The 27,040-nt window shown below is 37.9% G+C and overlaps 2 protein-coding genes across 2 annotated transcripts; both read left to right on the top strand.

The window, feature by feature from the left end:
- The first annotated feature begins 2,026 nt into the window (after positions 1 to 2,026).
- pnp4a (purine nucleoside phosphorylase 4a) lies at positions 2,027 to 9,552 on the top strand. Its single transcript, XM_036560061.1, has 6 exons — positions 2,027 to 2,161; positions 3,099 to 3,262; positions 3,987 to 4,090; positions 7,648 to 7,823; positions 8,313 to 8,503; positions 8,997 to 9,552. The coding sequence occupies exons 1-6, from the start codon at positions 2,031 to 2,033 to the stop codon at positions 9,212 to 9,214; spliced, it is 984 nt and encodes a 327-aa protein (XP_036415954.1). The 5' UTR covers positions 2,027 to 2,030; the 3' UTR covers positions 9,215 to 9,552.
- Positions 9,553 to 10,328: 776 nt separating this feature from the next.
- cunh20orf96 (chromosome unknown C20orf96 homolog) lies at positions 10,329 to 22,616 on the top strand. The gene is made up of 10 exons (XM_036560060.1): positions 10,329 to 10,621; positions 12,200 to 12,389; positions 13,689 to 13,810; positions 13,906 to 14,064; positions 14,337 to 14,436; positions 15,987 to 16,144; positions 16,435 to 16,536; positions 16,631 to 16,717; positions 18,931 to 19,049; positions 22,441 to 22,616. The coding sequence occupies exons 1-10, from the start codon at positions 10,565 to 10,567 to the stop codon at positions 22,499 to 22,501; spliced, it is 1,155 nt and encodes a 384-aa protein (XP_036415953.1). The 5' UTR covers positions 10,329 to 10,564; the 3' UTR covers positions 22,502 to 22,616.
- The last annotated feature ends 4,424 nt before the right edge of the window (positions 22,617 to 27,040 follow it).

Below are 27,040 nucleotides of genomic sequence, written 5' to 3'. Positions count from 1 at the left end.
CCTAAGATCCTAAGTCAGTGATGTCCAGTCTTATCCACAATGGGCTGGTGTGGCTGCAGGTTTTCATTCCAACAAAGCAGGACTGTGCATAATCAGTTGTTTGAAGGATGAGCAATTCATTAAACAAGTGGAATCAGGTGTGCTCCTGCTCATTTGGAATGAAAACTTGCAGCCACACCGGCCCTGTTCGGATAAGACTGGACACCCCTGCCATAAGTGAAAATAAAGGAACTTCCAGAAGAGAAAACTATCACCATCAGATAAACAGTAAAAATCTTTCATCTTTGAGATATAGGAGAAAAGCTAGCTGCACTCTTGCTACGGATCTAAAAAAAAAAACAGGTATTTCTGTCTATCCTTTCACTGTGAGAAAACAAATCAACATAATGGGTCTGAAAGGAGGTGTAACTGTCAAGAAGCCATTAAGAGAACTGCAACAGAGAATTGCAAATCAAACAAAGAAGCTTCTGGTGCTGGTAAACAATGTACTGCTCATCTCAGAGCCCAAATCTCAACATCATTAAAGGTGTTTGGATTGTGAGAAGCAGAAAATGCAAGCAACTTCTAAGACTGAAATTTGGAGGCATGGAAAAATATCCCTATAGTTTTCGTTGAAAAACTGACAGCAAGTCTTCCAAAAGGAATGGAAAGTTTTAATAAAGGCAAAGGATGGGCACCCCATAAATACTGAAAATGTGCAACTATTATACCTAGTTGTTGAGTTGCTTCTGTGTTATGTTATGTTAAATATATCTTTTGTGCTTTTACCTGATGCTGCAAAATGAGTAACTTTTTAACATTTTGACTAGAAATTAAATAAATAAAGGGTGGTTTCTGACTTGTGCACAGTACGGTATTAACAGTGCCAAAGCAGGAAAAGCCATGTATTTGTTAAATGTTGTTTATTACTGCCTCTTTGTGTTCCCCAAATCATAATTCCTGTTTAAAATGCCACCTATAATCATTAGCCTTAATTTCATTGTGCATTATGGTGTGCATTTGAACATATACATAAGAAATCATATGAAGTCATAGTTATTAGAAATCATAATCATACGAAGCATAACTCAAAGTAACCACTTAACATGAAAAGCATAATAGCGACTTCCAGTAGGGATGAACATCGATGTTATAGTTGCCCTATTGCCAGGGACATGATACATTATTATTGACCTCCAGGTAAGAATTTCACATTGATTTACCAACTCGCAGTTGTGCATCTTAAAGGGGAAGAGGCGAACCTTGTGAGGTACACAAATTGAATTTCTCTGGTCCCATGGTTTGCATTTGAGGTGAAGTCCAGTCTCTGGTAATAGGCCTCACATGCTACTAGTGCTATGGCCAAACTGGCAGCCTCAATAGGATAGATGGACCAATATGCTAACAGCTCTTTAAAAGGTCAGTTTGATCCTTCATTGTGCTTTAATACACTTCTCATGGCTTATTTAGTATATTAAATCACATGCTATGACAAGACAAGTGACCATTACATCAATTAGTGGAATGACTGGAATGAGGATTTAGGATCAAGACTGACTCTGATTTTAGGATCAAGACTGACTATGAATATTTGTGGCTGTGGTTATGTAAGCATTTTGGCACATAATATGCTTTGTAGTTAAGAAAAGATGGTCAATTTCACCCAAAAGATGTATTTGGTTGAAAAGACCTATAATGTTTTCTTTGTTTGCACTGGGCAAGCAGTCCTCGTTTATGAAAGATCTCATTCATTCTTTGAGCTTTTATGTTTAGCTGATTTACATTCAAATAACTAGCTTAAGGGCAAGCCTAACACGTGCCCAAAATGTGCTGACTTGAGTAAAACCAGTTCACAGTTCGTCCAAATTTTCAGTGTGTGTGGTCAAAAACTCACTGTTCGCCTAATCCGATTTAAGATCGAATTTGCCTCCTTGTTATTAAAATAACGACACACCTCTCAAGGAAAAGGCATTTAATTTGGCCTTGCTGGTGACAACATTGAGTTGTAACCAATCAGGACGTTTGTGTTGGTTAGGAAGGGCCAGTATTGGATGTACTTAAATGGTCTGAAAACCCTGCTCTCTCATTCACATGCTCCTCTCCTCAAGGACTGTTTATCTTCAGGCTGCTTGTCTGTAACTTTCACACAGACAAGAAAAATGCACAGTAAAGATCAAATCAGGTAAGATTTAGGCTTTCTTTGCCTAAAGGACTCGAATGTGAATGTGCTTTGACGATGTTAATGTGTAAAATGTAACGATACAGTTTTATGACATTTAAGCTGACTTGAAGTCAGGGATAAGATTTGAGAGTTCATAGACAAACTTTTTGAATGTTGTTTGGTTGAAGCATTGTAGAGATTCATAGTTTTAGCTTTTACTGTCAGCTGTAGATTGAGAGATAATAGTCAATTACAGGACAAAAATTCTTACAATGCCACTTTTAGTAAGGTGTTCTATAGGGGGTAAATACAGTATGCAGAATTACACTACAGAAGGTTCCTAACTGGTTGTTGGCTTAAATGTGTTTAGTTGGTATAGAATCTTTACATTTAGAGGTTCCTAAAACTTTAAAAACGTTCCATCACATTTCATTTATAAAGAACCATCCATTGAAAAGTTCTTAAAGGCAGTAATTCTTAAACTAATCTTCATGTACACCCAATGGGATGTGTTTTGCTCCATCCCAACTCCCAAAACATAGTTATGGAGCAAAAATGTAGACCATCTGGGGGTCCCTGAGGACCAGAGCCACTACTTTAGGGAACCCAAAGATCTTCTTTTATGGCATTGCTCCAAAGTACCCTTGTTGACATCTTATTTTTTACAAGAGTAGCTGTAATGTACTACCACTGATAATCATATGATCTTATACCTTTTTTTAGTTTTTAGTTGGCTGGCATTGAAAAAATGCGGTGTTTCAAAATATTGTAGAAGTTAAGAACATTTCTTAAAATTCTAACATGACATGAAAGGTCATTGCTCATAGCTGATAATATCATAGGCTGTTACTGTTAAGCAATCAATGTACCAAGTTACACAGACCTTCAGAATCCATAAAAGGGAACAACTGAGTGAACCTACAAGTTTAACAGAGCTATTTCTCATGCCTTATCCCAGTCACGAAGACTACCAGAGGACAGCTGATTGGCTGCTGTCCCAGACACAACACAGACCTAAAGTGGCCATCATTTGTGGTTCAGGCCTGGGCATGCTGGCCGATGCCCTCCAGTGCCAAGACTCCTTCAAATACTCTGATATACCAGGATTTCCCCAGAGCACAGGTAAGGCTGGATGCTCAAACTGTGGTCAGATGATAGAGTATAGTTTTGAATGTTAAGAATGCAATAATATTGGTAGTATTAGTAGTGCACAACACTCTACATAGTATGATATCTGATTCATAGTTGCATAACTAGGATCTTTTGGACCTTCAAACAATGATGATGTAATTTGCTTGTGGAAAATTACATCTAGAAATGTACCATATAAAAATAAGTGTGTATAAATGTATTTATCAAATACATTTGAAAATGTATGAAAATACAAAATACTTACCTAATGCACCTTATAGTTTAGAATATCTCTTGAAATGAATCTGTTTTTTCAGTATCTTAATATTAAATATTAGCAAATGAACCTTTAACATAGTAAAAGCAAGTGTTGTAGGTATTGACACAATGTGAAAATGCAGTTTGATGATTGATGTGACCTCCTGTTTATTTGAAATATATTTTGTTTGAGCGCTGTCTTACTGCATTAGTACACAGACATCAGTATCATTTAGTTACATCTGTACCTTTTGTTAGAATAACAAATGCAAATTAATGCATTTTAAATTATATTTAACAATACATTTTTTTTTCACACATTGCAGAAATCAACTTGATACTTGATATTTTAAAAGAATTTTTTTTCCATCTGGGTATACTATATATACGTATGTTGATATATAAATCATAGTACTGGTAATAGTGTGTGTGTGTGTGTGTGTGTGTGTGTAAACAGTGCAGGGCCATGCTGGGAAACTGGTGTTTGGTGAACTCAGAGGGAAAACCTGTGTGTGTATGCAGGGCCGATTCCACATGTATGAGGGACACTCACTATGTAAGGTCAGTCCTTTCAGACATGCCTGGATATCCTGAAACAGTTTCTTTCAACTCAAAACCATGGTTTCTGAGGCATTATTCAATATTTAGGATGTGAATAAAGTCATTCAGAGTGGAAGTGAAATGCTCCATTCTAGAGAAACTTGCTGAATCACAATTGTTCATAGTGATGGTGATGTCTGAAGCATTTAATGCCTCTAAAAGCTCCTTCACACTAAAGTGGCAAATACATTGCCTAATGTCTGAGACTTTGATTTATGATAGGTTTGCTACAAGAAACGTATTTTTAAAATACACGCATAGTTAAGAGGTACATGCAGAGCAGTGTAAGGCAAATAGTGGCCAAAGAAGACTTATTTTGGATTTATCAACATTATTGATAAAACCCAGACGACATATGTAGGCTCACTGGTCATTTTGGATAGCAAATGGCTATATTGGAGTTGTAGACATCACAACCATAGATTCCAATCACCACCACTGTAAAGAAACGTGAGTTGGTAAGTTTCTTTACAATGTTCTGTCACATCAGAACACTGTGAATGACTTTGTTTTCATTTCAGTTATGTGATTATGTACTAATTTTAGAAAATTGCTGTTCTTTATTCTATAAGCATAGTATCTGTCACCATGTCCTGCTGCTTGTGTTAGCTGTGACCTGGTCAGGAGATGTCTTAAGACTGGAGCATCTGCTTTCTTTCATCAAAAGCCATCTTTGGGTCTGTGCATGCATTCCTTCTCGTGATCACATTGAGCTGAATCACATGCCAGATGCCGGCACTCATTTCACCGTTCAATGCTACAATTGTCCGCTTTACATAACTCTTAGACTAGTACAGCACTCCATTCATGTTCATGTGAGCACTCTAGTGGGATTACATCCATCTGTGTGATTCAATTAGATTTAAATACTTTTACTTATTGGTTAACACTTTACTGTAGGTCAGGTTACATGTACATAAGGCTACATGACATTAATTTAAGCATTTCATGACTTCTGCTTGTTCTAAAAGGCAGCAATTGTCATAAAGGCTGCTTCTGTTAGCTTCACTGTCAGCCAACAATGTCAAGTGACATAGGCTTTTGCTGACATTAGGTGTTGTCATAACAAGTTCAAATGACATTGCATGTTATGACAATTAACTTTGTGTATTTTTAGTATGTCAAAGACATGATGGTGATTATGTTATGCAACTTGATAAGTGAGGCTGGTTACAAAAACAAAGGTAAGCACTTCTGAAAACATGCTTTGACACTTTGTGGCCGAGTTCCTGGACCACTGAGGGTTAATGTAAGGAAGTTTCAGGCCATTTTGTGTCATCTTTTGGGACTTAGCTCAGAGAGGATTGGTCAGGATTAAAATGTCCAGTATAGCATTTTGAGAATTGCATGTGAAATTAATACAATTTTAAAGCAGGAGATGAACTATGAAATTGACTTAACTGAATAAATAGTCAATAAAAAGTAGGCTGTCATACTATGCTGTGTCATTTCATCCCAGAAAGTCTTAAGACAACATCTAATGTCAGCAAAACCTATGTCACTTGGCATAGGTGTTATGGCAACTTGACATCAATGTTGACAAAAAAAGCGTTTATGACAACTACTGGAATAAGCCTTTCTGAATGTTTTATGTAGGTTTATGTCAGTTGAAAGAATTATGTAATTGACCTACAGTAAAATGTTACCACATATTGTTCTCTTGTTAATCTGCCATTTCTCAGTGGTGGACAACAAAGAACATGTAATTTATTTTTAAGTATCTATACATTATAAAACATGTTAAGTTTTTCCTTTCACTTTGCTACATTTTACAGTAAAATACCCAGTGGCAAACCATGACTATTAGATCTAGGTCTTCTGTTTGGAATTGTAACACTTTCGAATTACACTGATGTGCCAAAAGTCATGAGACAGGATCTACTATCATGTAAGACCCCATCTAGCCCGGCAAACAACTTGGCATAGTGCATTATCCTGCTGGAATACCCCATCATTGTGGGGGTACATGAAGTCCATGAAGGGCTGCGAATGTTCAGCAAGCAGTGAAATTAAGTGGTCACCAGTCGATGACGTGTTTAGGTGGGCCAGTGGACCCAACCAATGCCATGAGAACACACCTCATACCAGTATGGAACCACCACCAACCTGCACAGTGCCTTGTTGACAACTGGGGTCCATGGCTTCATGGGGTCTGCGCCACACACAAACTCTACCATCAGCCTCAAATAATTGATATCGTGACTCATCAGACCATGCCACATGTTGCCAGTTCTCTGCGGTCCAGTTAGCAACCTCAAGAGCCCAGGTGAGGCGCTGTGTACAGTGTCATGGTGTTGCTATATCGCACGGAAGCTAAAGAACGCTGCACTGACCTGCAGAATATGCATGTGGGGCCTCCTGCACTGAATGTGGATATGATTTCTGTCAGTTGCTTGTATGTTCGCATGGACAATTCTAGCCAGACGCCATCATGAAGCACCCGTGGGTAGCCGCTGTGCTGTCCACTGTGGGTGGTAATGCCTTCTCTGGCGTGTTCCCGGTACACACATGACACTGTGGATCATTTGAACTTTGATAATTCAGCTTGCCTAGCCATAAGCACGCTGGCCAGTGTACCTTACTCACAAGATAACACCTCACAACTTATACAGGTGTGGGCATTCCCTTGAGGTTACGCCACTTCATAATCAATTTATATACTGCTATCCTACTTTTAGCATGTCAGTGTATGTTGGTAGTTAATCATGGATGCCTCGCTTAGCTGTATCTACGCACATAAAAAAAAAAAAATCCTGATTGGACAAGTTTCTGTTGGACACTTCAAAATTTAAATCCTTTTCTTTCCAACCAATACCTAACATTTAAATAAGAGTGCATGCCAGGCTGGACTGGTGACCTGTCCAGGGTGTATCCTGCCTTCCACCCAATGACTGCTGGGATGGCTTCCAGCCCCCCCGCCCCCCGCGACCCAGAAGGATAAGCGGCTTAGAAGATGTGTGTGTGTGTGCATGCCAGGCGCCAGACACCCGGGCACTGATGACAGCCACGAAAGGCAGCAGGAAGGCAGTGCCCAAACCCCACCTCCTGAGCCTCATCCTCCTCCCACCATCTCTCACGGCTGTCGTTCTCCTCCCACTATTTCTCGCGGCTGTCGTCGGCACGTGAGATTAGGCATTGCCTTCCTGCTGCCTCTCGCGGCTGTCATCGGTGCCCAGGGGTCACTACTACAATGCTTGCAGAGGCAAACATGATGATTCTATTAAATACAAATAAACTAAAAACTACAGACATAAATATTTTCCATACTATTAGGCCTTCCCTGAAGACCTAGAAGGCCCTGAGAGTACACCTCTATAATTCACTAACTTTTATCCTTAATGCTTAAGCAGGTGCTTTTGTACTTTTAACTCATGTAGAAATAGAGTACATCAACTTTTACCCAAGTATTAGTTTATTAAGGATATCTCTACCTTCACTCATGTATACTTGCATATTTTGTCCACCACTGAATGAATGAAGAATGAGAGTTGAGACTGTGCTCTGCATCTCTATCACAGGTCACTTTCCCACTGAGGGTATTCAAGCTTTTAGGTGTGGATACCCTGATTGTAACAAATGCTGCAGGCTCCTTAGCAGACAGCTACAACTGTGGTGACATTATGATCATCAGAGATCACATTAACTTCCCTGGACTTGCTGGACTGAACCCACTGAATGGCCCCAATGATGAAAAGTGAGTCAACTTATTGTTTTTTTTCTTTCTTTTTTTTTTTTTACCTGACCTTAAAGGAATATTTCACTCAAAAATGCTAACCTGGCTGATAATGTATGAAAGCTGGTGGCAACTAATTAGCATGATCCTGTACACATAATGCCAATCCTTCCTTGTTAGCAGACTTAGCATATTTGGTTGAAGTATTTGGTCTTACTTTATTCTGATGGTCTACAAATGCTCAAATCGTTAACAAACTATCTGGTTTAACTCAAATGATTATGAACAGTGTTAGGTTTAGAGTGACGGTTTTGGTTTTGGATTAAGGTTAAGGTTAGGTTTAAGTGTTAGTTTTAGGGTTATGCCAATTTTAAGCTAAATTTAATAGATATTTACAGGGTGAGCATCTACAAAGCATCTACAGTGGCCATCCAAATAAGTGTTACCAGGTATTTTGTTCCAAATATCCATAAATATGTAACATAGTCTTTTACACCCATTATCTCCCAGGTTTGGACCTCGCTTTCCCCCTATGTCTGGAGTTTACGATAAAGACCTACGAAAACTGGCATTTGACATCTGTAAGAGCATGGGCGTGTCCCAGTATGTCCAGGAGGGCGTGTACTGTATGGTCGGAGGACCCAACTTTGAGACCATAGCGGAAGCCCGACTTCTGCACAAACTGGGCGTGGATGCAGTAGGTAAGCATTCTTTACATCTCACATCTTTTAACCATTACTTTTGCTTCCACTGCATTTAGTAGAAAAATTAGTAACAGTAGTAGTAGTAGCAGTGCAGTACTAGGGATTTCATTGCCTCTGTGGGAGAGTATTTCTTAAGTACATTGTATTGATGTGACATTGAACAGGGATAAATAACAACAAAATACATAACCCATTAACACTGATGAACAGTAACTCTATATAATACACTAGCCTGAGGCATACACTGCAAATGTAGGTCCATGAGACGTACATTAACGTTTTTAATTTCTCAACTGAGAGAAGTCCTAAAGAATCAGTTTATTTATTTATAAATTAGTTAAAACCTCAAATGACTCAAATGTAACATTATAGTAGGGGAGAAAGAACTATTTCTATTCTCTCTCAAGGAAAGGGTTTGTATGCTTCTTCCCCCACTGCATGAGTCAGAAATCAACCTGATGTGTCCATGCTTTCCATCCCTGTCGCTTAGGCATGAGCACAGCACCTGAAGTCGTGGTGGCTAGTCACTGCGGTATGCGTGTCTTCGGCCTCTCACTCATTACTAACAAAGTGGTGAAGAGCTACCAGGACTTCGAAAAGGTCAATCATGAAGCTGTGCTGGAGGTGAGCAAGATGCGCTCAGAGACTCTACAGAAGCTTGTCACTGAGCTGGTTAGCCGCATGGACATCAACAACAACATGGCATGACGGTCATCCCAATCAAATAAATCTGCAACAACTGTAGTAATGACAGGTTCCATCAAACCTGCAGCTGCTCCAGCCTACTGTGACTAGAAAAAGCAGTTTGTATTTGTTATCACATAGAATATTATACAGAACTGCATATTTCAGTAATATCTTCTTCAATTTTGCTTAATGTATTTTAATGCAATAGCTTTAAGGCAACTGTTCACCCACCAACTTCAATCAAAGTCACAAATGTGACCAACTGAGGACTCATTTTATGCTGACAGTTCTGCACCGTTGATTTTTTTAAAAATATGCTTCAGTTTAATATATACTGTACTTTTCACTCCATTTTGGGTGCTGTGAGCAGTTTTATAGATTTGTATTCAATGTACCTTACAGCTATTTATCTACACAGCAGAAGCACTTTCCTAGAGGCATGTACAGCCTATTTGTTTTAATCAAAGCTTTTTCATATGATCTTTGAAATTAATATAATGTCAGGCAGTTTAGTATTTAATGCTATATTTTTGAATGCAGTCTTATGTTTTCTGTGTTTTTGCACATCGCCTGTTAAGTAAGAGCTGTCTCTGTAACTTACTATTTTACTTAGTACAATGTAACATGGTGGTTCATTATAAAATGGTTTATTAATAAAACTTTCAGGCAAAATGGGGATAAAACTTTAAAATGGTGGTAAAATACAATTCGGCTTTGGGATTCATTCCAACCAAGCATTAGCACCAGATTTATTTGTTTAAATTGTTGGTCTCAGCCTTCAACCACTTTTCAAGTGTGCTGCCTTTTGTTGGAATCAAAACCTGTAGCCTCAAAGGCCCTTTGATAAGACTGGACAACCCTGGTCAAAAGTGAAGACATTTTGTATAATATATAATATGACCCATGGGAAATGTTTTGATTAGCCTACCAGCAACGTCCATACTTTTGTTCACAATTAAATTTTGTATTTTTATGTTTTTAAATAGTTACTTTGAACAAAATAAAGTTTGGGTGAATTTGAAACATTTGTGCTCAGGCAAGCTCAAGACAAAAGGAAGTGGCATATGGGTTACTGTGGCTGTAGTTTTCTGAATTACAGGTAACGTACACTAGATGGCGCTAGAGTTTCATCGTTGGTTTTCCAGCGCGTGTGGTTGCCATGACAAATGGAACGCGTGGAATGCGTGTCTTCACTCATTCAGAACAGCGAAAATAGTTTTCGTGCCAAATGTACAGTTTTCTCTGAAAACACCAATGTAATGTCGTGATTTTTTAAAAGGAAAGCGTTATGAACGACAATAATCATTTTGAACTCTTTTGAATTTTGAATACTGATGACTCGGAAGCACCTGTCAGTAGGGACAGAAGACTATGAGCAGACTTCCAAAACACTTCTTTTGTGCACTGAGAGAGGATTTTAGGAACGTGGTGAGTTTCCATCTCTCTCTGGTTCTTTTGCCTTTTAAACACTTTTAAACCAAGCAGCCGACAGCACAGCCCGCTGAAAATTGGCTGTGCACCTTCCTCAAAAGTGTGCGCTGGCGAGGTTGTGTTCTCTTGTCATCCAAACATCTAAAATCTTTTCCCCCTTCCAAATATAGCTTACATTTAAAAATACGTGCTTTTCACATTCTGTGGGACTCTATGTCATGCTATAAGTATGTAGCTAGGGTAAGTTGTGAATGTTAGAAGGCGAAGCAGTGGTAAAGCACAAGGTTACGTCCTTAAATTCCCCTCCTGAAGCACTGAGGACATGAATAATTTGTTACCTGAAGGCTCTATGAGCCTCAATATTCCTGTGTTCTGGCATTGTCCCATTAAATAGCCTATACAGGCACCAGGCTTTGATGAAAGGAGGACTTGCCATGATCTGTTTGGGATTTAGAAAACCTCTTAGATCAAAGTTGAATCTTTACAAATCTTTAATACCTTCACAGATAAGTTACCCTGTCATTGTCACTAACAGACCCCCCTACCATGACAAGATGTTGGCTTTTGAAATTTTCGTTGGTAACAATCGGGATGGTACGGAGCCCCGCTGGTGACATCCTGTATAAATAAAAATACTGCGTGGCCACAACTTAGTAAGGCGTGAGAAAGAGATCCAAATGCATGGCCACCACGTAGTAAGGCGTGGGAACGAGATCCTAATGCATGGCCACAACTTAGTAAGCCGCGATCTCGTTCCCACGCCTTACTAAGTTGTGGCCACGCATTAGGATCTCAATCCCACGAGTTAACAAGGCATGGCCACGCATTAATTTTATTTATACAGTATGTCACCAGCGGGGCGCCGTAGGATAGTCCTTTTTCTCTTTGGCCAGAGAACAAAACATCAATTATTTCCAAAAACAATCTGAAAGGTAGACTCGTTCTGCACACATTTCCATTTCGCGAGTCCATATCATATGAGCTTTAGCCCAGAAAAGTTGGCAGCGGTTTTGGATGTTGCTAATAGTCTAGAATCTTGCATTTGTAGATACAGCGATGAACTGTGTTTACTGACAAGTTTTTCTAAATTATTCCCAAACCCTTGTGGTTACATTCATTACAGAAGCATGTCGGCTGTCTGAGTGATCTAAGTTCAGTGGCAATCAATATTGATTTTCAGCCTTGCTCTTTACATGCAGAGATTTCTCTGGATTATCTGAATCTTTTAATCCCTGAATTCCATGCAAGTATGTGTTAAGAAATGTTGTTCTTAAACTGTTCAACTATTCACTTATGCAGTTTTTCACAGAGTGGCGGACCTCGAATTAGTTTATGTTTACAAAAATCAATAAAGTTGTGAGGTAAAATATTAAATATCACTTCTTTGTGCTGTTTTCCATTAAATACCTGTAAAAGACAGTTTACAAATCACTGCTTTCTGTTTTTGTTTGCATTTTACCTACTGTCCCAACATTTTTTTGGAATAGGGTTTGTACAACTGCATTCATATTATCGTATAAATGCTCTTGTTGTGATTAAAAAAACAAAAAAAAACCTTTTTCTTCTTCTTTCAAGGATTACAGCAAGTGGGAGCGGAGCAACCGAACTAATGGCTCAAAAACAACTGAACCAAAGCCAGTACACTGGAGCTCATTGCATCCTGATCATAAAGGGGCCAAAGCATCACATGGGCCAAACACAGCAAGTGACAGGGAAACTAATGGATCTCCTAATGCAATAAAACAGACCCAGCCTGAAAAATCTGGTGGGGTCTCATAATTAAATGACCACTCATACAAAATGTAATATGTTTTGACATATTTACATTTTGGTATATACTATCAATATATTAATATACAGTATTGTGTTTTCATATGGGCAGAGAGGCTTGCTTTTTAAAGAGCCCATATGATGGACAACTGAACTTTACTCACGTTTTTTTTAAATAGAAGATGTTTGATGTAGTATGTCATTATTGCTTTATCAAGTTTTTAAACGTACCATTCACTCCCCAGTCCATACAGTCTATATGGATCATTCTATCGAATCGGTTCAAAGTAAGAGTTGAAAACACATTTTGGACTTTAAACTGGTTTAGACTTTAGATTAAAATCCTTTTGCTTTGAATGACCCTTATTTATGTTTACTTGATTATAATTAAATATTAAACATTCCATTCTCACTAAAAAAAACATAATCATAATACTACAGAAACTTTACCACTTGTTATGGTTGTGACCATTTTAGCCAATCTAAAAAGCATGACTAAAACACACAGCAGGGGTGTGGCTAAAATAAGGCTCTTCCTATAGACTAAAGCTCTGTGTTTCAGTAGAGACATGAAAACGTTAGACAGCATTTTTTGAATAAGGTTTTTCTATTTAAATATTAAACTCATGATTTACTGTAAAAATGCACTTGAACTAGTTTTATTCAACTGAAGAAATAACATAAATTACAAGAATCGTTCATTTAAAGTATTTATTTAGGTTGAATAAGACTAGTTAATTTACTTTTTACCACATTAAGTAATTTTTTAGGTTGAACTGATGAGCGATTTTTCACAGTGTAGATGTAAATCTTTCAATTTCATTTTAAAAGAAATACAAATGATCTTATGAAAAAAATAATACAGTTAATAAAATAATAAAATAAAATAAAAAAATTAGGAATTTTTTTCACAAGTTAAAATTTAGGGGTTAGGGTTTGGGACAGCCACCGTCCAATAGATAGCACCCTATAAATAATGATTATATATGTATTTAGCGTTTTACCATCTAAATTAATGTTTTTGGTTTATATAGATAATAACATAATACTTGTCTGAATCTAAAGTCTGAATACTTAATATTTTGCTTACTCAGTGAGACACCATACAAGACAGCCAATCAGAATGGGGATCATTTACATATGTACATCTTAAAGGCACATTTTCAATCTGTTTAAAAAAAATAAATTATGACATTCATTTGGTACATAAAACTACACAAAATTTAGGAATGGGCTCTGTAAAATGTTTTCTCTCACTTCTAGTTTCAGTATTGACTTTCTGCTCTCTGTACAGAAAGTTCTCGAGGAAACACTGAGGATTCATCTGCAGCATCTGCTAGACTCTCTAGAAGGATAAAATCTGACAAACGGGAGCAAGATTTAACTCAGATAAATGATAATGTTAAAAAAATGCAGGTGGGTCAAGCATGAGCTAGCATATGAGATTAGTCTGTGTTTTGTTCTATTGTCATGATTTTTAACAGGCTTTGATTGTGCAAATTGCCATTTAGATAGTGATGAAGCTGCAGAGAAGGTCTGTTGAAGATCTGGAAAAGCACTGCGAAGTGCTTCAGGAGACAAACCAGCAGGTGGCCAGAAACATTGAGGACACAGACAGACGTGCTATCTCGATTGCAAGGGAATTCCTCATCCAGCACGAGAAGTTAGGGGTGAGCCATCAGTTGATTTGTACAGAAGAAGAGTGTTTACTTAAATTAATGCTGTTTATATAACTGATAAACACATGGCAAACCTTGAGACAGTTAGCTGGTAGCATGTGACATAAGTGAACATAAGATTGTTACGTTGTCTAAGTGGTAGCTGTACACTTACGTTTATCAATTTATGCTGTGAAACAACCATGTTTAAATCCTGGTTATCGTATAAATTTTAAACATATTACTTTGTGCATTTATAACTAGTTAAATGTGATTGTTTTAAGAATTCATTAACTGCCTTCAACCGATGGAGCAACTGGCAGAATAGGCAGGCCAAAGCTGAGCTGAAGGATGCAGTGGAGGAGGGAGAGAATCATCTCTGTGGTTAGTTGAAAGTCACATTTAATTGCAACCACTTTAATAAATTGCACAAATATTAGATTAAACATTAAAGGACAAAAACTATGCAAGCTTTGCTCATTTTAATCAACATATATTATTTTGATTACACTAATGCAAGTCTAAGTGTAAATTTATGTATAAATAAATTTGACTGGTCAAGTCCTCAAGGAACTGCAGCAAGTCCATGTTTTTGTTCTATCTATTCTAGTTCTGATAAATGTGTTACAAGCTTTAGAAGCTGAGAGTTATTGCTTTTGTTTTGCAGAGCAAATGTATTTACCAGGGCCCAACCGAGATATCAGCTGATGTTGACAATCTACTGTTTTATCAGTATCAGCAAAAAACATTGCAGATGTTGTGCTAACAAGTAGTTACTTTTTTTTTTATTTTTAGAAAAATGGAGGACTGCGTTCATAAACCAGAAAATTACTGCATTTTCCTACCAATCTTCCTCCTCTCCTCCGTGACCCAGAAACTGTTTTTGTAACGCAATCATGCCGGCTGTCCAAATACCATAGGAGACAGGAGAAGCCTCTCCAAACACGTGCCTAAGTGGCTTTAAACAGAGAAGACACTAGTGTATGCTACCTAAGAAGTTTTTTTTAGATTTTAAAGTGACATCACTGCATGCATGCCCAGAGAGGACAGACAAATATGGAGCAATCCAACTATACTTTAAAGTTTGTGTTTTGTTTGTGTTTATATATTCCCTGTGTTGTATATTTTGTATATGGACTAAAATTAAAAACCCTGGAATAGAAAAAAACACGATTGTAAATCGGCTGGCTCTGTGTAGCAGCTGCAAGTAGATACAGGAGCATTAGGGGTGTACTTTCAAGCAAACATTCCAATAAGCTCAGTTTATCAGTAGTCAACATAAAATTTGATGACAGTAAAACTGATTAGCTGTGCAATTTCCCCACTTTCTGCTTGTTCTCTCCATTCCTCATGCTCCCTTCCTCTCATCAGTTCCTCCATGTTCTTTTGGGGTAGGAGAGGAGCAATAGGAAGGGAGGTGACAAGGCAGCCTTGGGTCTCCTTATGCAATGCTACCAGGCTGGGAGGGTGCTTTGGAGGAGAACGCCAACTGCCAGTTCTCTTAGTTCAGCTAACAGATGCCTGTGATGGTTAGTATCACTCGATGATATCGCCAACTCTTAGATGGTTTTGCCATTTAGGAGCCCCATCGTGTTCATACTTTAAAATATCTCCTCTTCCATTTACAACTACGAATATGGAATCATCTAAATGGTTAGAATCTGCACCTCTGACCACATTGTTTCAATGGACTGCAAGGGAGAAGGAATGGACATCAAATTAAAGCATGTTTTTGTAATTGCTGGTCATAATCTTGACTTTTAGGTGTTACTTAGATTTCTACAGCACTCCATCGTATGGCTCAGATGTTTTTTTGGGAGCTGAAATGAAATAGGTGGGCTTGCTGGATGTTCTACAGGACTTGACTGAAGACCAGTATGTCTGCACAGTACATATAATGTCAAATGTAAATAAGTACGCTTCCCAACACTTAGGTCTTCAAGCACAATTAAAGGCAGTGAAGGCCGATCTGGTTAATGCCCAATCAGAGCTTCACGCCCTGAAGACCTATAAAGACAAAGAGTATCCAGTCAAAGCCCTGCAGATTGCTGAAATGAAGAGAGATCTGGTTATGCTCAAGGATGTACTGCAGGTACAGTCAGAGTTCGATATTATTAAACAGACGTTTCACTACATGGCCTCTTGGAGATGTAAGTAATGAAAGAGGATGGGATGGTTGATGATGTAGTGAAATCCTCCTTTTATTAACAATGCTCTCGACACACATTTTCATTTGCTATGGAATGTTTTGAATAATTTATGGGATCTGCACCACAGATCAAGTGGATTTTCTTTTTTGGCAAACACTGTTAGACAGTGTTTTGAAAACCCCTCTCGGAAGCTTCTGACCCATTGGCATTTTTCCTTCTTTTCTTTTTTTAGGATGAATACAAGAATGTGAAGCTCCTGTGTCAGACAGAGATGGCTCGTCTAGAGAGACATCTCCATCAGAAACAACAGGAAGTGCTGTCAGCTGTTGCCAAAGTATTGGACTACAAATAATTAAAAACATTCTGTGTATTCTGTCCAGAAGACAATTATATTGTAAGACAGTTACGTTGTGTGGTTTGTTTTACAGAAAAATGTGTCTCACATCCCTCCAGTTGTAAAACAGATGGCTCTACACAACTACATGATGAAAAAAGAGATTGATAGGCACAAAAAGGTGATCTGTTTATTTCACACAAAAATACAGAATTGAGACATTGAGAATTAGTGCTGCGTATTGGTGTCGTTTTTAATATTAGTGACATTTATAGTTACTTTAGTGTTTAGTAAGTAAAAAGTTAATTTCCTGACTGCTTCAGATAGTGCAGCTACAAATAGTAAGTTTCTTTTCTGGAAATGTGTTTCTGTCTGATTCATGTCCACAATATTGTATAAGATTTGGTGTACTTTTAAAAGAAGCAGAACAAAACAGTCCAATCAGAACAAGGTATGTCAAGTTTTCAAGGCATTCTTTTAAGGTAGAGTACCAACACTGAGAAAGCATGGATTCATTAATATTCTTAATGCAAACTTAAATATCATCTAATGTTGTGATGTTCAGTGCTGTGCAAACATCATTTATTTAATTTGCAGTCAATACAGCCATTAAGTACAATTCATTTTTCAGTGGGAAAAAAAAACAGAAAACTAATAAAAGAAAAGAAAAATTCAGATAAGCAATTAAATATAATATCCAGTTCCATTCTTATTGAGAGATTTTCTCTTAGTTTTATAAACAAATCTGAAGTGATATTTTCCAATCATCTTGTAGATGCTTCCAAAGTTCAATCTTCAAAGTTGGTTGCATTTTATGTATGTAACCATCCAAAAGATCCCAAACACATTCAGTGATGTTGAGGTCTGGGCTTGGGGGTTGTTCATCCCCGGCAGCTTCTTTGTTTGATAAGTATGTCTTGATCTTCTCAGCAGTGTGCTTGGTGTCTTTATCTTGCTGCAGAATCTTTTTTTTCCCAATAATTTCCCAGAAGGTATTGTGTGATGTATTAAACTTTGTACTTATCAGCATTCATGATGCCTTTATAAACAAAAACAAATCACCAACTCCAGATGTTGTTATACATCCCCAAACTTGCACAGATCCTCAATTGGATCTTAGATGTCCAGTATTTGTGTTCTAGTGCTTCCTTTTTTGTGTATATTTCCTTTTCTCAGTAATGGTGTCTTAACAACTACAAATCCTACACACGCATAGCATTGATTTGTCTTCTCACAGTGGAAGAATAGACAGAAACACCTGTGGATTTTTGCAGATCTGATGCAAGCAAGCATCTCTCAGAGATGTGCTGTTTATCTGGTGGTGAAAGTTGTAGTTGTCTAATGTTAATAAGGAGACCCAGTTTATCTTTAAAAACAAATCCAGTTTTAGAAACTTTCACTTTTTTCCCCTTTCCCCGTTTCCTTATGCAAGTGAATTCAATTATTTAATCTTCTCAGAATTGTTTCTTTTAGCTCTTTTAAATCAAAGTCAAAGTATTTATGCTTTTGGGAAAGCACAGGTATTTACTGTCAACAGCTGTACAACACAATATACTATACAATTATAGAATTATAAATAAATATGCATGAATAAGTATGTATATGTGCAGTTACAGTGTATCTATAGCAGTGTCTGCAACCATGACCATAAAAAAACAAAAACCTTTCTTTAATTGACCCATGAAAAATGCACATGAAAATGCACATAGATGCGCATGAGAAAGAAATGTGCATGACAGCTAAGGTGTGTTTGGGTAGTTGCTTTTGTGAATGTTAGTGTCCCTTTAGGAACAGCTTTTTTAGAAGGACACAGCTGTAACTCGTTGGTTTTAAGATTGGGAGGATAGATGGATTTAAAGTGGCAGTAAAGCGCACAAAAGTTAAAGGGTGGACAAAGTAAAGACTAATAGATTTGTTATTATACTGAGTGTTGGAGTCTAATGTGCACTCGTACCAGCGCAACACACACAAACATGCCACCACCACGTCTGCATCACTGCAGTGCTGAGAATGATCCACCACCCAAATAATTCCAGCTTTGTGGGGGTACTGATCATTGAAGAATAGGGTAAAAGGGGGCTAACAAAGTATGCAAAAAAATAGTCTGTAACTGTAGATCTACAACATGCACCTATATGGTAAGGGGAGCTGATAAAATGGACTATGAGTGGAGAAACAAAGAGGTGGTTTAATGTTATGGCTGATCATTGTATGTTTTCCTGCTTTTTTTCTAACACTGAAAACTTGTATTTAAAGGCCATTCTGACTGGATCTTGATTGAAAGGGTGCTCTCTGATCTTTGCTCAGTATTGTATTTGGATAATAATGTGATCAATTTTATAAGAACTATTTTTTCACAGTATCCAGTATTTATGAATCTGTCTCTCCTTCTAGGAAATAATGCAACTGGAGGCTGAGAACAGAAAACTACTAAAGAGTATTCAGGAACTGCAGCTGTCAAGGCCAAACATCAGCAGGGAGGTCTTTCGGGATGTTTTCCCAAAGTCAGATAAGTGAGTACAACTTATGAAGGATGCTTCATTTATGTGGTGGACTGCTAAAACTTGATCCCACATCCACAGAAATGTTCTAGAAAATAATTTCAGTTTTATGCTGAATCATGACCAGTTCTTAGTTGAGATGCTAAGAAAATGTTCCCAGACAGTAGAATGACGGATAAAGCCAGCCAGTTAAAAGGAAGTCCTTTAAGTCTCTGATATTGATATTATTATTAGGTTGGCCTAATCCTGCTTGTATGAACTGATGCATATTTGAAACACTCAGTGCGATTCAATCCCTTAAGAGCCTTCTTCACGGCTGTTTACAAACATGGTGACAACGCACGCCCAAAGACAAATTGGACCCATTAACTGCAGCATTCATAGAATATCCACTTTACAGGAAAGGACTCATGATGATTAATTCAGAGACACTAAAATTACACTAGTTCGCACACAAAAAAGACATGCAAATTAAACATCACAGAGGGCTATTCAACTAGCCGAGCACATTTAGCACAGTCCTTGCACCTTTGCTAGGTTGCTACATATAAGACAAGCCAAGGCAAAACCCTAAGAAGGGAATCCACCTAGTACTTGGAGAGGAAAATTAATGGACTATCGTAAGGCGTGTAATATTACAGCTTTGGAAAAGGCTCCAACTTAAAGATAAATGAAGAGCAGCAGCATGCTGCACATTCATGGAATCCCAGTCGGCCATTAAAGGTTAATAAGGGTTTCACGTTTCCCAACAGCTTGTTCCAAAACACTCTGACATTTTCCTCTTCATGACAATCTCTCATCTCCAAAGAATCAGTAACACTTTAATGCTGGACACCGCAGTTGACAAAGGCTTACATAACCCCTTATGCGACCTATTATACCAAGATGTATTTATGTCAGCCCTTCAATTTGCAGTTCTTTTCCATTGAAAAAGACATTTGTTTGTCTTTTCTCACATCATGTCATACTCAGTTTCTACAAACAGTTTTTATGATAGAGATTTCCATTTCTTCAAGGATAATGGCAACCAGATTTGGGATTTCCTGAATCACTCGTGACAAAGGCTTAAGTTCAGTGTGTGCAGATGGCCTGAGCCCCAGCAGAGACTGTTCGCCTGTTTCCTGTGTTAAACAAAACCGTCCTGGGCCATAATGGCCATGTTTAAGGGCAGATGTTCCATAAAGAGTCTCTGTTTGCATCCTGATTTACAGACTTCATAACCACAGCTGCTAGGACTATCTGCACATTGCCACAGAATAGTGTTTGCGTGTGTGTTCTCTGTTGCGCCCTTGGGGCCCTTTTGAGGAGATACTTTGCTTATTCAATTCTAGATAGTTTGTTCCCTTTTGCGTGATAAGATGCAGCCTCTCTTACTCGCAGGGGAGCTGTCAGATGGTTTATTCTGTCATAGTGGATTACTAATTGTGCTTCTCCACATTGATTTATAGTCAGTGTGCAGTAGTCTATGTGTGGGAAAATGTGTCTTACATACTAGATCCTTTGTTTAGACCATTAATATTTGAGACCATTTGATATGCTTAAAGGGATACTCTTCTTCTGCATCTGTACACACACAGTCAATTACCACAGACCTTAATTTAAACACTTTCCCTGTACTAGTAAAAGAAGAGAAAAACTGTTGACTCAAAACACATTTTTAATGGAAGCCAATGGGCAGGTGCTTTAATAAGCGGTTGAACAGGTGTTTCGATTCAGCAGTTTTTCTGTTCTTTTCAAAGCAAAAGGGAAATTATCCTTAGTGGTAATTGACTGTATGCTACAGATATGCCAGGTAAAGATTAGATTGGTAAGCAATCAATTAGTCATACTGTAAGGTGACTAATAGGCTATATTCACATTACAAGCCTTATTACACAGTTCAGATTTTTGCTCAGATCAGATTTTTCTGCCTAGATGGCCTTGAAACATCCTGCATGCGTACATCCTAATCAATAGCTTCACGTGAATGATTCATGTGCGTCATGAACAACAAATGAATAAACTAACAGCACAAGATCATTTACTCTGAACAGCTCTCAGCTGTTCGTGATTATGGGAGAAGGCAAAAAAGGCCAGCTGCCTTAATGCTTCTGCAGCGTTTACCAATAGAAACTTGAAGCCACTGCAGCGATGCTGCCAACACAGGATGATGACAATATTAACTAGCTTTTGAATTCCCATCTGACGGGTCTCATTAAGGTTGCTTGGTCACGAATCGGTTATATGTATCCTATCAAGGACCACATGTCAAAGTTGCTCAGGATTTATTTAAAAAGATTTTTCACACAGCTCTGAAAACATCAGATCTGTGTCACATTAGGGCAAAAAATTAGATTTTTGCCATTTCAATCTGGTGAACATAGCCATAGATTTAGCAAGGATGACTGAAGGGGATGACAGAGTGCCCCTGACTGAACTGCCCCTTGTTTCCCATTAAAAACACAGTATAAAAGCTACAGTATAAAAACTAAGCTGCTCATTGCCTTGCTTTTTATCATTCTAAAACAGAACAATACAGTTTGTGCATATCTGAATGAAAGCAGCAAACTCCAAGTAGCAGTTTTTGAATGCCACTTTCACAACATTAGCCAAGGTTATATTATCTTGTTAGATCTTATTTAATGTCTCCAGAAGGTTGTTATGCTTAAGCCAACATTAAGCCAAGTCCACAACAAACCTTGCTGATAGCAGCATAATGTTGATTTACTTTCCATTTTTATGGTACAATATAACCATAGCCCAATCATTAATGTAGTGTATTATGTTATAATAAAAAAAATAATCATGGGCGAAGGGTTTTGTGAGGCTCCCATGTTATATTTTAAAATTTGATGTAAGATAAATTGTAATGGTGATGATCACCTAGCAAACACAATTACGTTGTGACAACGTTGTGACAACCTATTGTTTTGGTGACCATAATGTTGAAATGTAATTCCTCAGTAGGTTGTGACATTATTATCTGACAACATTGTGACAGCGTAATGGCAATGTTGTCAGTACGTTGTCACAACCTCCTAGTATTGTCATAAGTCCCATTATGTTGTGCATGGAACTAAATGGAATTTTGTTTGCCTATAGGTAGTCATAACATCATACAGCAACATTACTTAATAATGACGTTGTGACAATGTTGTGACAACCTTGTTCAGACAACGTAAACAGCACCACCTTTTGACAATGTTGTAGCAACATTGTAAAAAAGTAGACAGCATTGTGACAGTGTTGTGTGTTTGCTGGGTAGGGGAGTCCCTTTCTTTTTATCAGAGCTACTGCTCCTTTATATGTCCGTGCAGGGGCCTGTTGAGTAGCCTGTTAGGCCCTTTGCAAGATTTCAGAAGATTTAAACACTAAATGTATGTCATATTATTTCTTATAAGAGCTTGTTTGATTTTTATTGCAGGTGTACCCCAAGTATGGATGTTCACCTCAGTATACAAAGAGAAGAATGGCTGCCTATATGACTGTCACATTTTGGTATGGCAGTAATCTTACCAGAAGAAACACAGCAAACCACTGCACTATACAACACAAGTAATTAAGTTTTTTTAAGCAAGTTTAAGTTTTCCTTGTTGTTTTCTCCTCATTATGTCTGTGGAGTAGGCTCAGTATTAAGCTTTATCACAACTGTTGGAAAATGTAATAAATCTTGTATGACATTTCATCAAATGCTGTCTGTAACTATGTAATATTATGAGTAAACAATAAGGAATATGTTTGGTAGTCTGAACCTAATTCTGTGCACAATGAAAATGTTTTAATTAATGGAGAGTACTGATCCAATCCCTAGAATGTAAAACAAAACCTAAAGGGAGTTCCCAGTTTGTCCTCAGTATTTGTGTATATGTTTAATTACCGATTCTCCAAACTTTTCTTTATCCATGGCTGTGATCATTTATTTGTCCTGTGAACGCAGTAATTCTAACCCCTCTTGTAAATCTCTGTAAACCCTGCAACTGCAGTTTTGGGACATTGTTGTAATTGACTTAAGTATGGGAACGAGCCCGGCTCTGTAAACAGTTAGGGCCTTCATCACCCCTATGCACGGCCGACTGCTTTGATTACTTCTGTTGTTTCAGTTGGAAAAGATTCAGCTGAGCCTCAGAGAATACAGTTTCCTGGTAAGGCCTGCTGGAGCTGGACCTCATTGAGAGAGATGTGCTCACTGTCCCTTCATGCATTGAAAAAAGAAACCGTGTTGAAGTTGCTGCCTTCTTTTGAGAAGCATAAAAGTTAATCAGTCTGTTTTTCTTGAATGGTTTGGTGACTGACGCTGTATCTGGCATTACTTCACAGCAGCAATGTCATGAAGGCAAGGTTTGGGTTGAGTGCAACTTGAAACATGAAAGAAAGTGACTAATAGAGAAAGGCTGATAAGGTTTGTGGGGCTTGGAGCAAAGTCGGAGGGCTGAAACTTAACATAATGTTGTTAGAGGGGGATCAAACTGTCCTGAACTCTCAGAGAACCTCTACACCGCACAGATTCAATGACCTAGCGCAATATGAAAAAAATAAAAATAAAAAGCTCTCAGAGGACCTAGGAGACTTGTAACAAGGGGATCTGAAAGCATATCTGTCTGAGTTTATGAATCGAGTGAGTAATATAAACACAATGGGCCATTTCACTAATGTGCTACAGCTAAGGAGCCCACTTGTGTTTTGGCTTCAGCATTAGGATGTAGTGTTGGGTGATACTAATAAAATTCAATATCACAATATTTTCTGAACATATCCTGATATCAGATGATGAGACTGCATTAATATACTGTAGTTAATGAAGCTATGATATTTTTGAACAGGTATTCTATGCTTAGGGGTGAAAAAGGTACAGAGAAACTATACTTACTATAGTTGTATATTTTAAACTAGCAAACATTTTATACATCAAATTAAACTAGAGGAACTGCTGGTGTAGACCATATGAGTTAGGACATTTGACCTGCATTAATATGAGTGCTAACCAATTTATAATGTGAATTCTACTTTCTTACATCAGAGTCACCTAAGTCTTCCAACTGTCCATGCCAATTCAGGAGGCTGGTAGGCATTTACAACAGGTATATCACCCCTGAGAGTATCCCAAATATAGTAACAAAGTACGATTATTACAAAATGTTCCACCTCATCTTTGTGAAAGAATGTAACTTGTTGTTTGGTACATAAGAAAAACTTCAGGGTCTAAGCTGTTTTTCTCTATGGAGAAAATTAACCTCACCAAATGTCAAAATAATTGCATTATGAGACTGTTACAGGGTCAAAATGTGAATATTGCTACATACAAGATAACACTGCCAGACACTGAATTGACATCATAAGACTGGGAACCTCACTAAAATGCCCCACACAAACCAGTAGTGTTTGTGTGGGGCATTTTAGTGTGACAGCAGTGATTTTGAAAAGCGCCATTCATTTTCCCATAGACAATAGCAGCTCAGACACGGTATTCTTTATTTGGGCATATGCGGGCCATCAGGCCCTTGCGACTGATCCAGAATACAGAAGCACGGCTTGTCTTCAATCTTCTTCAGTTCACTTCAGAGCACCAAATGTTGGGCCCCTGGTACAGTAGTGTGCCAAGGGCCCCTCCCAAAAAAATGAAGAAAAAAACAAGTTTATTATGATATTTTTCTTTATGAGGCTGGTTGGGGTGCATTTAATGGTAAAATAGCTAGCAAACAATAAGTTAAGTTGTGCATTTCACTGCAAAAAAATGGTAACCTGGCAAGTGAAAATACCTTAAATCTTCTTAATATATCTAAAATTTCTCATTTTGAGATTGTAACCTTATTTGTAGATTATTTAATTTGTAGGCATTTTTACTTGCTTTAAGAAATTTTGTGGAGTAAAATTATTTCACTATATTGGCGAATAATTTTGCTGGTTTCAAGCATGTTTCTTAAAACACGCAAAAAGATCTGCCAATACAGTGAGATAATTGGACTTATGAAATTGCCTAAAAAACGAATAAATGTCTAAAATAGAGTTAAATAATCTTAAAATAAGTTTACAACAATATGAGAAAATTATGAGAAATATTAGATATATTAACTAGATTTAAGATTTTAAGATTTATCATCACTCTCGCTGTAGTTCAAAAATTATTAGACTTCAACTCGGTTCATTTTTTAAGGCAATAAATGCAATTAGAGGGAAATTCAAAAGAGAAAAAACAAAATATATACAAATTTACTGTCATTTTCAGTTCAAAAAAATGGTTGATTGGAAGTTGGAACACCTATTTAATACCTGCTTTGGTGAGCTCATCATTGGTGTCTCATTTCTTTAGTTGCTTCAATTGCATCAGAAAGAAGTCCCAATTTTTTCTCCCTCAGTGACTGTGGCTGCTTCTGGGACTAACAGTGCTAGCAGTGTGTGTTTTACAGGTTAGCTGCTGGGCTGAGGCTGAACTTTGCTGCATTAAAGTCACAAACACACACACAGACACACTCTCTAAGCTGCTTATCCTACTGGGTTGCGGGTGGTGCTGAAGCCTATCCTAGTGGTCACTGGGTGGAAGGCAGGAAACACCCTGGACAGGTCAACAAAAACAGTGTCTGTTATATTAACTATTAATAAATTGCTTACTAGCTGCATTAAATCAAATCCTGCTTCTTTATGAGCTTTGTGCTTGTTATGAATGACTGCTTACTAGCTAATCGCTAACTAGCAAGCTAGCTTACTTTACTGCAACATACTTACAGTTTGGCACTTTAGGCTCATCTGTTTTCTGAAAGAAACTCGTCGGCAGTTGTCTGCTCCACTAACTGCTCTCTTGGCTGCGTGGCGATTTTTACGAATAGATTTGTGCGCTGGAGGATCTTTTTGCTTTTAGGGGGAGCAGAAAGGGAGAAAGCAGGCAGATAAGCAGATAAAGGACTCAACACAGAGATAAGCCTGGTATAAGATAAGTGTAGTAAGAGCATAACTTACCATAAAAGTTATTAATTACTTCTATTATAACAGAAAGTATCAAAATTGGCAAAATTATAAGCCAAAATCTATTTATTTGCAAGGCTTTTGAAGGGCCCCATCCAAGCAGGTCCCTGGTTAGCCAGGTCCACCATTACCTGCGGTCCGACACCCCTGGGAATGATTAAAACTCAATCCGTACCTCAAGCCCTTCGAGCTTCAAGTACAGCTCGGCTTGACCCATAATCCTTCAAGGTGCATGAAAGACAAGCAACACGACTCTTCCCTGTCCTGGTGGAACGAACTTCCACTGGCTGTCCGAACACCGACTCCCTCGTGGTCTTCAAACGTAGACTGAAGACCCATCTCTTTGTACAGCACTTGAGCACCACTCTAGGTAATTAATATATTCCATCTAGGTAATAATGTATTGCACTTATGCTATGTTTAATTATGTTACTTCCTTTCTAGGCATTAGTGCTGGCTTTTGTTTCTGGTGGTGTCTGAGCTTAACGGTAGTTGGAACCTTTTAGCTAGGATACATTCTCTAAGAGGATAACAAAGCATTTTTGTAAGTTGCTCTGGTTAAGAGAGTCTGTTAAATGCCGTAAATGTGTAAATGTAATTGTCGACATGTCAACGAAATGACGCATGACTTCTGTGGTCTATGTTTAACAAAACTGACATAGCTTGTTTTGATTGGACTGTCCTATTTTCTTCTCTTAAAATTACTCCAGACCATACACAGTATTGTAGACATGAATCACACGTTTTTAGAAAGAAAAAGTACTACTACACCTAAAAAGATGTTGGCAATATATGCTCAAATATCGCTCATCGCGGTATCAGTATCACAGCACACTGGTGTATAGACGTTAGAACAGGATGTGAGCAGCTGGCTTCAAAGTTGTCGTAGAGCGTGTGTTCATATTCTGAAGTACTTCTTGAAAAGTTCTTAACGGCTACTTGTGATTAGCCTTCGCCAGTGCTGAGATTTGAAAGTAAACGTAACTGTACTCGTCAATGTTTTGTCCTCGTGCGTTGCGTGAGCTTCGTGTAGTCAAAGGTGCGAGAGAGAGAGAGAGAGAGAGAGA

Source organism: Colossoma macropomum, unplaced genomic scaffold (assembly GCF_904425465.1).
Source record: "Colossoma macropomum unplaced genomic scaffold, Colossoma_macropomum, whole genome shotgun sequence".
In the NCBI taxonomy this organism is placed as follows: domain Eukaryota; kingdom Metazoa; phylum Chordata; class Actinopteri; order Characiformes; family Serrasalmidae; genus Colossoma; species Colossoma macropomum.
The sequence above is the reverse complement of the archived record's forward strand: the minus strand, read 5'-3'. Positions and strand labels throughout refer to the sequence as shown.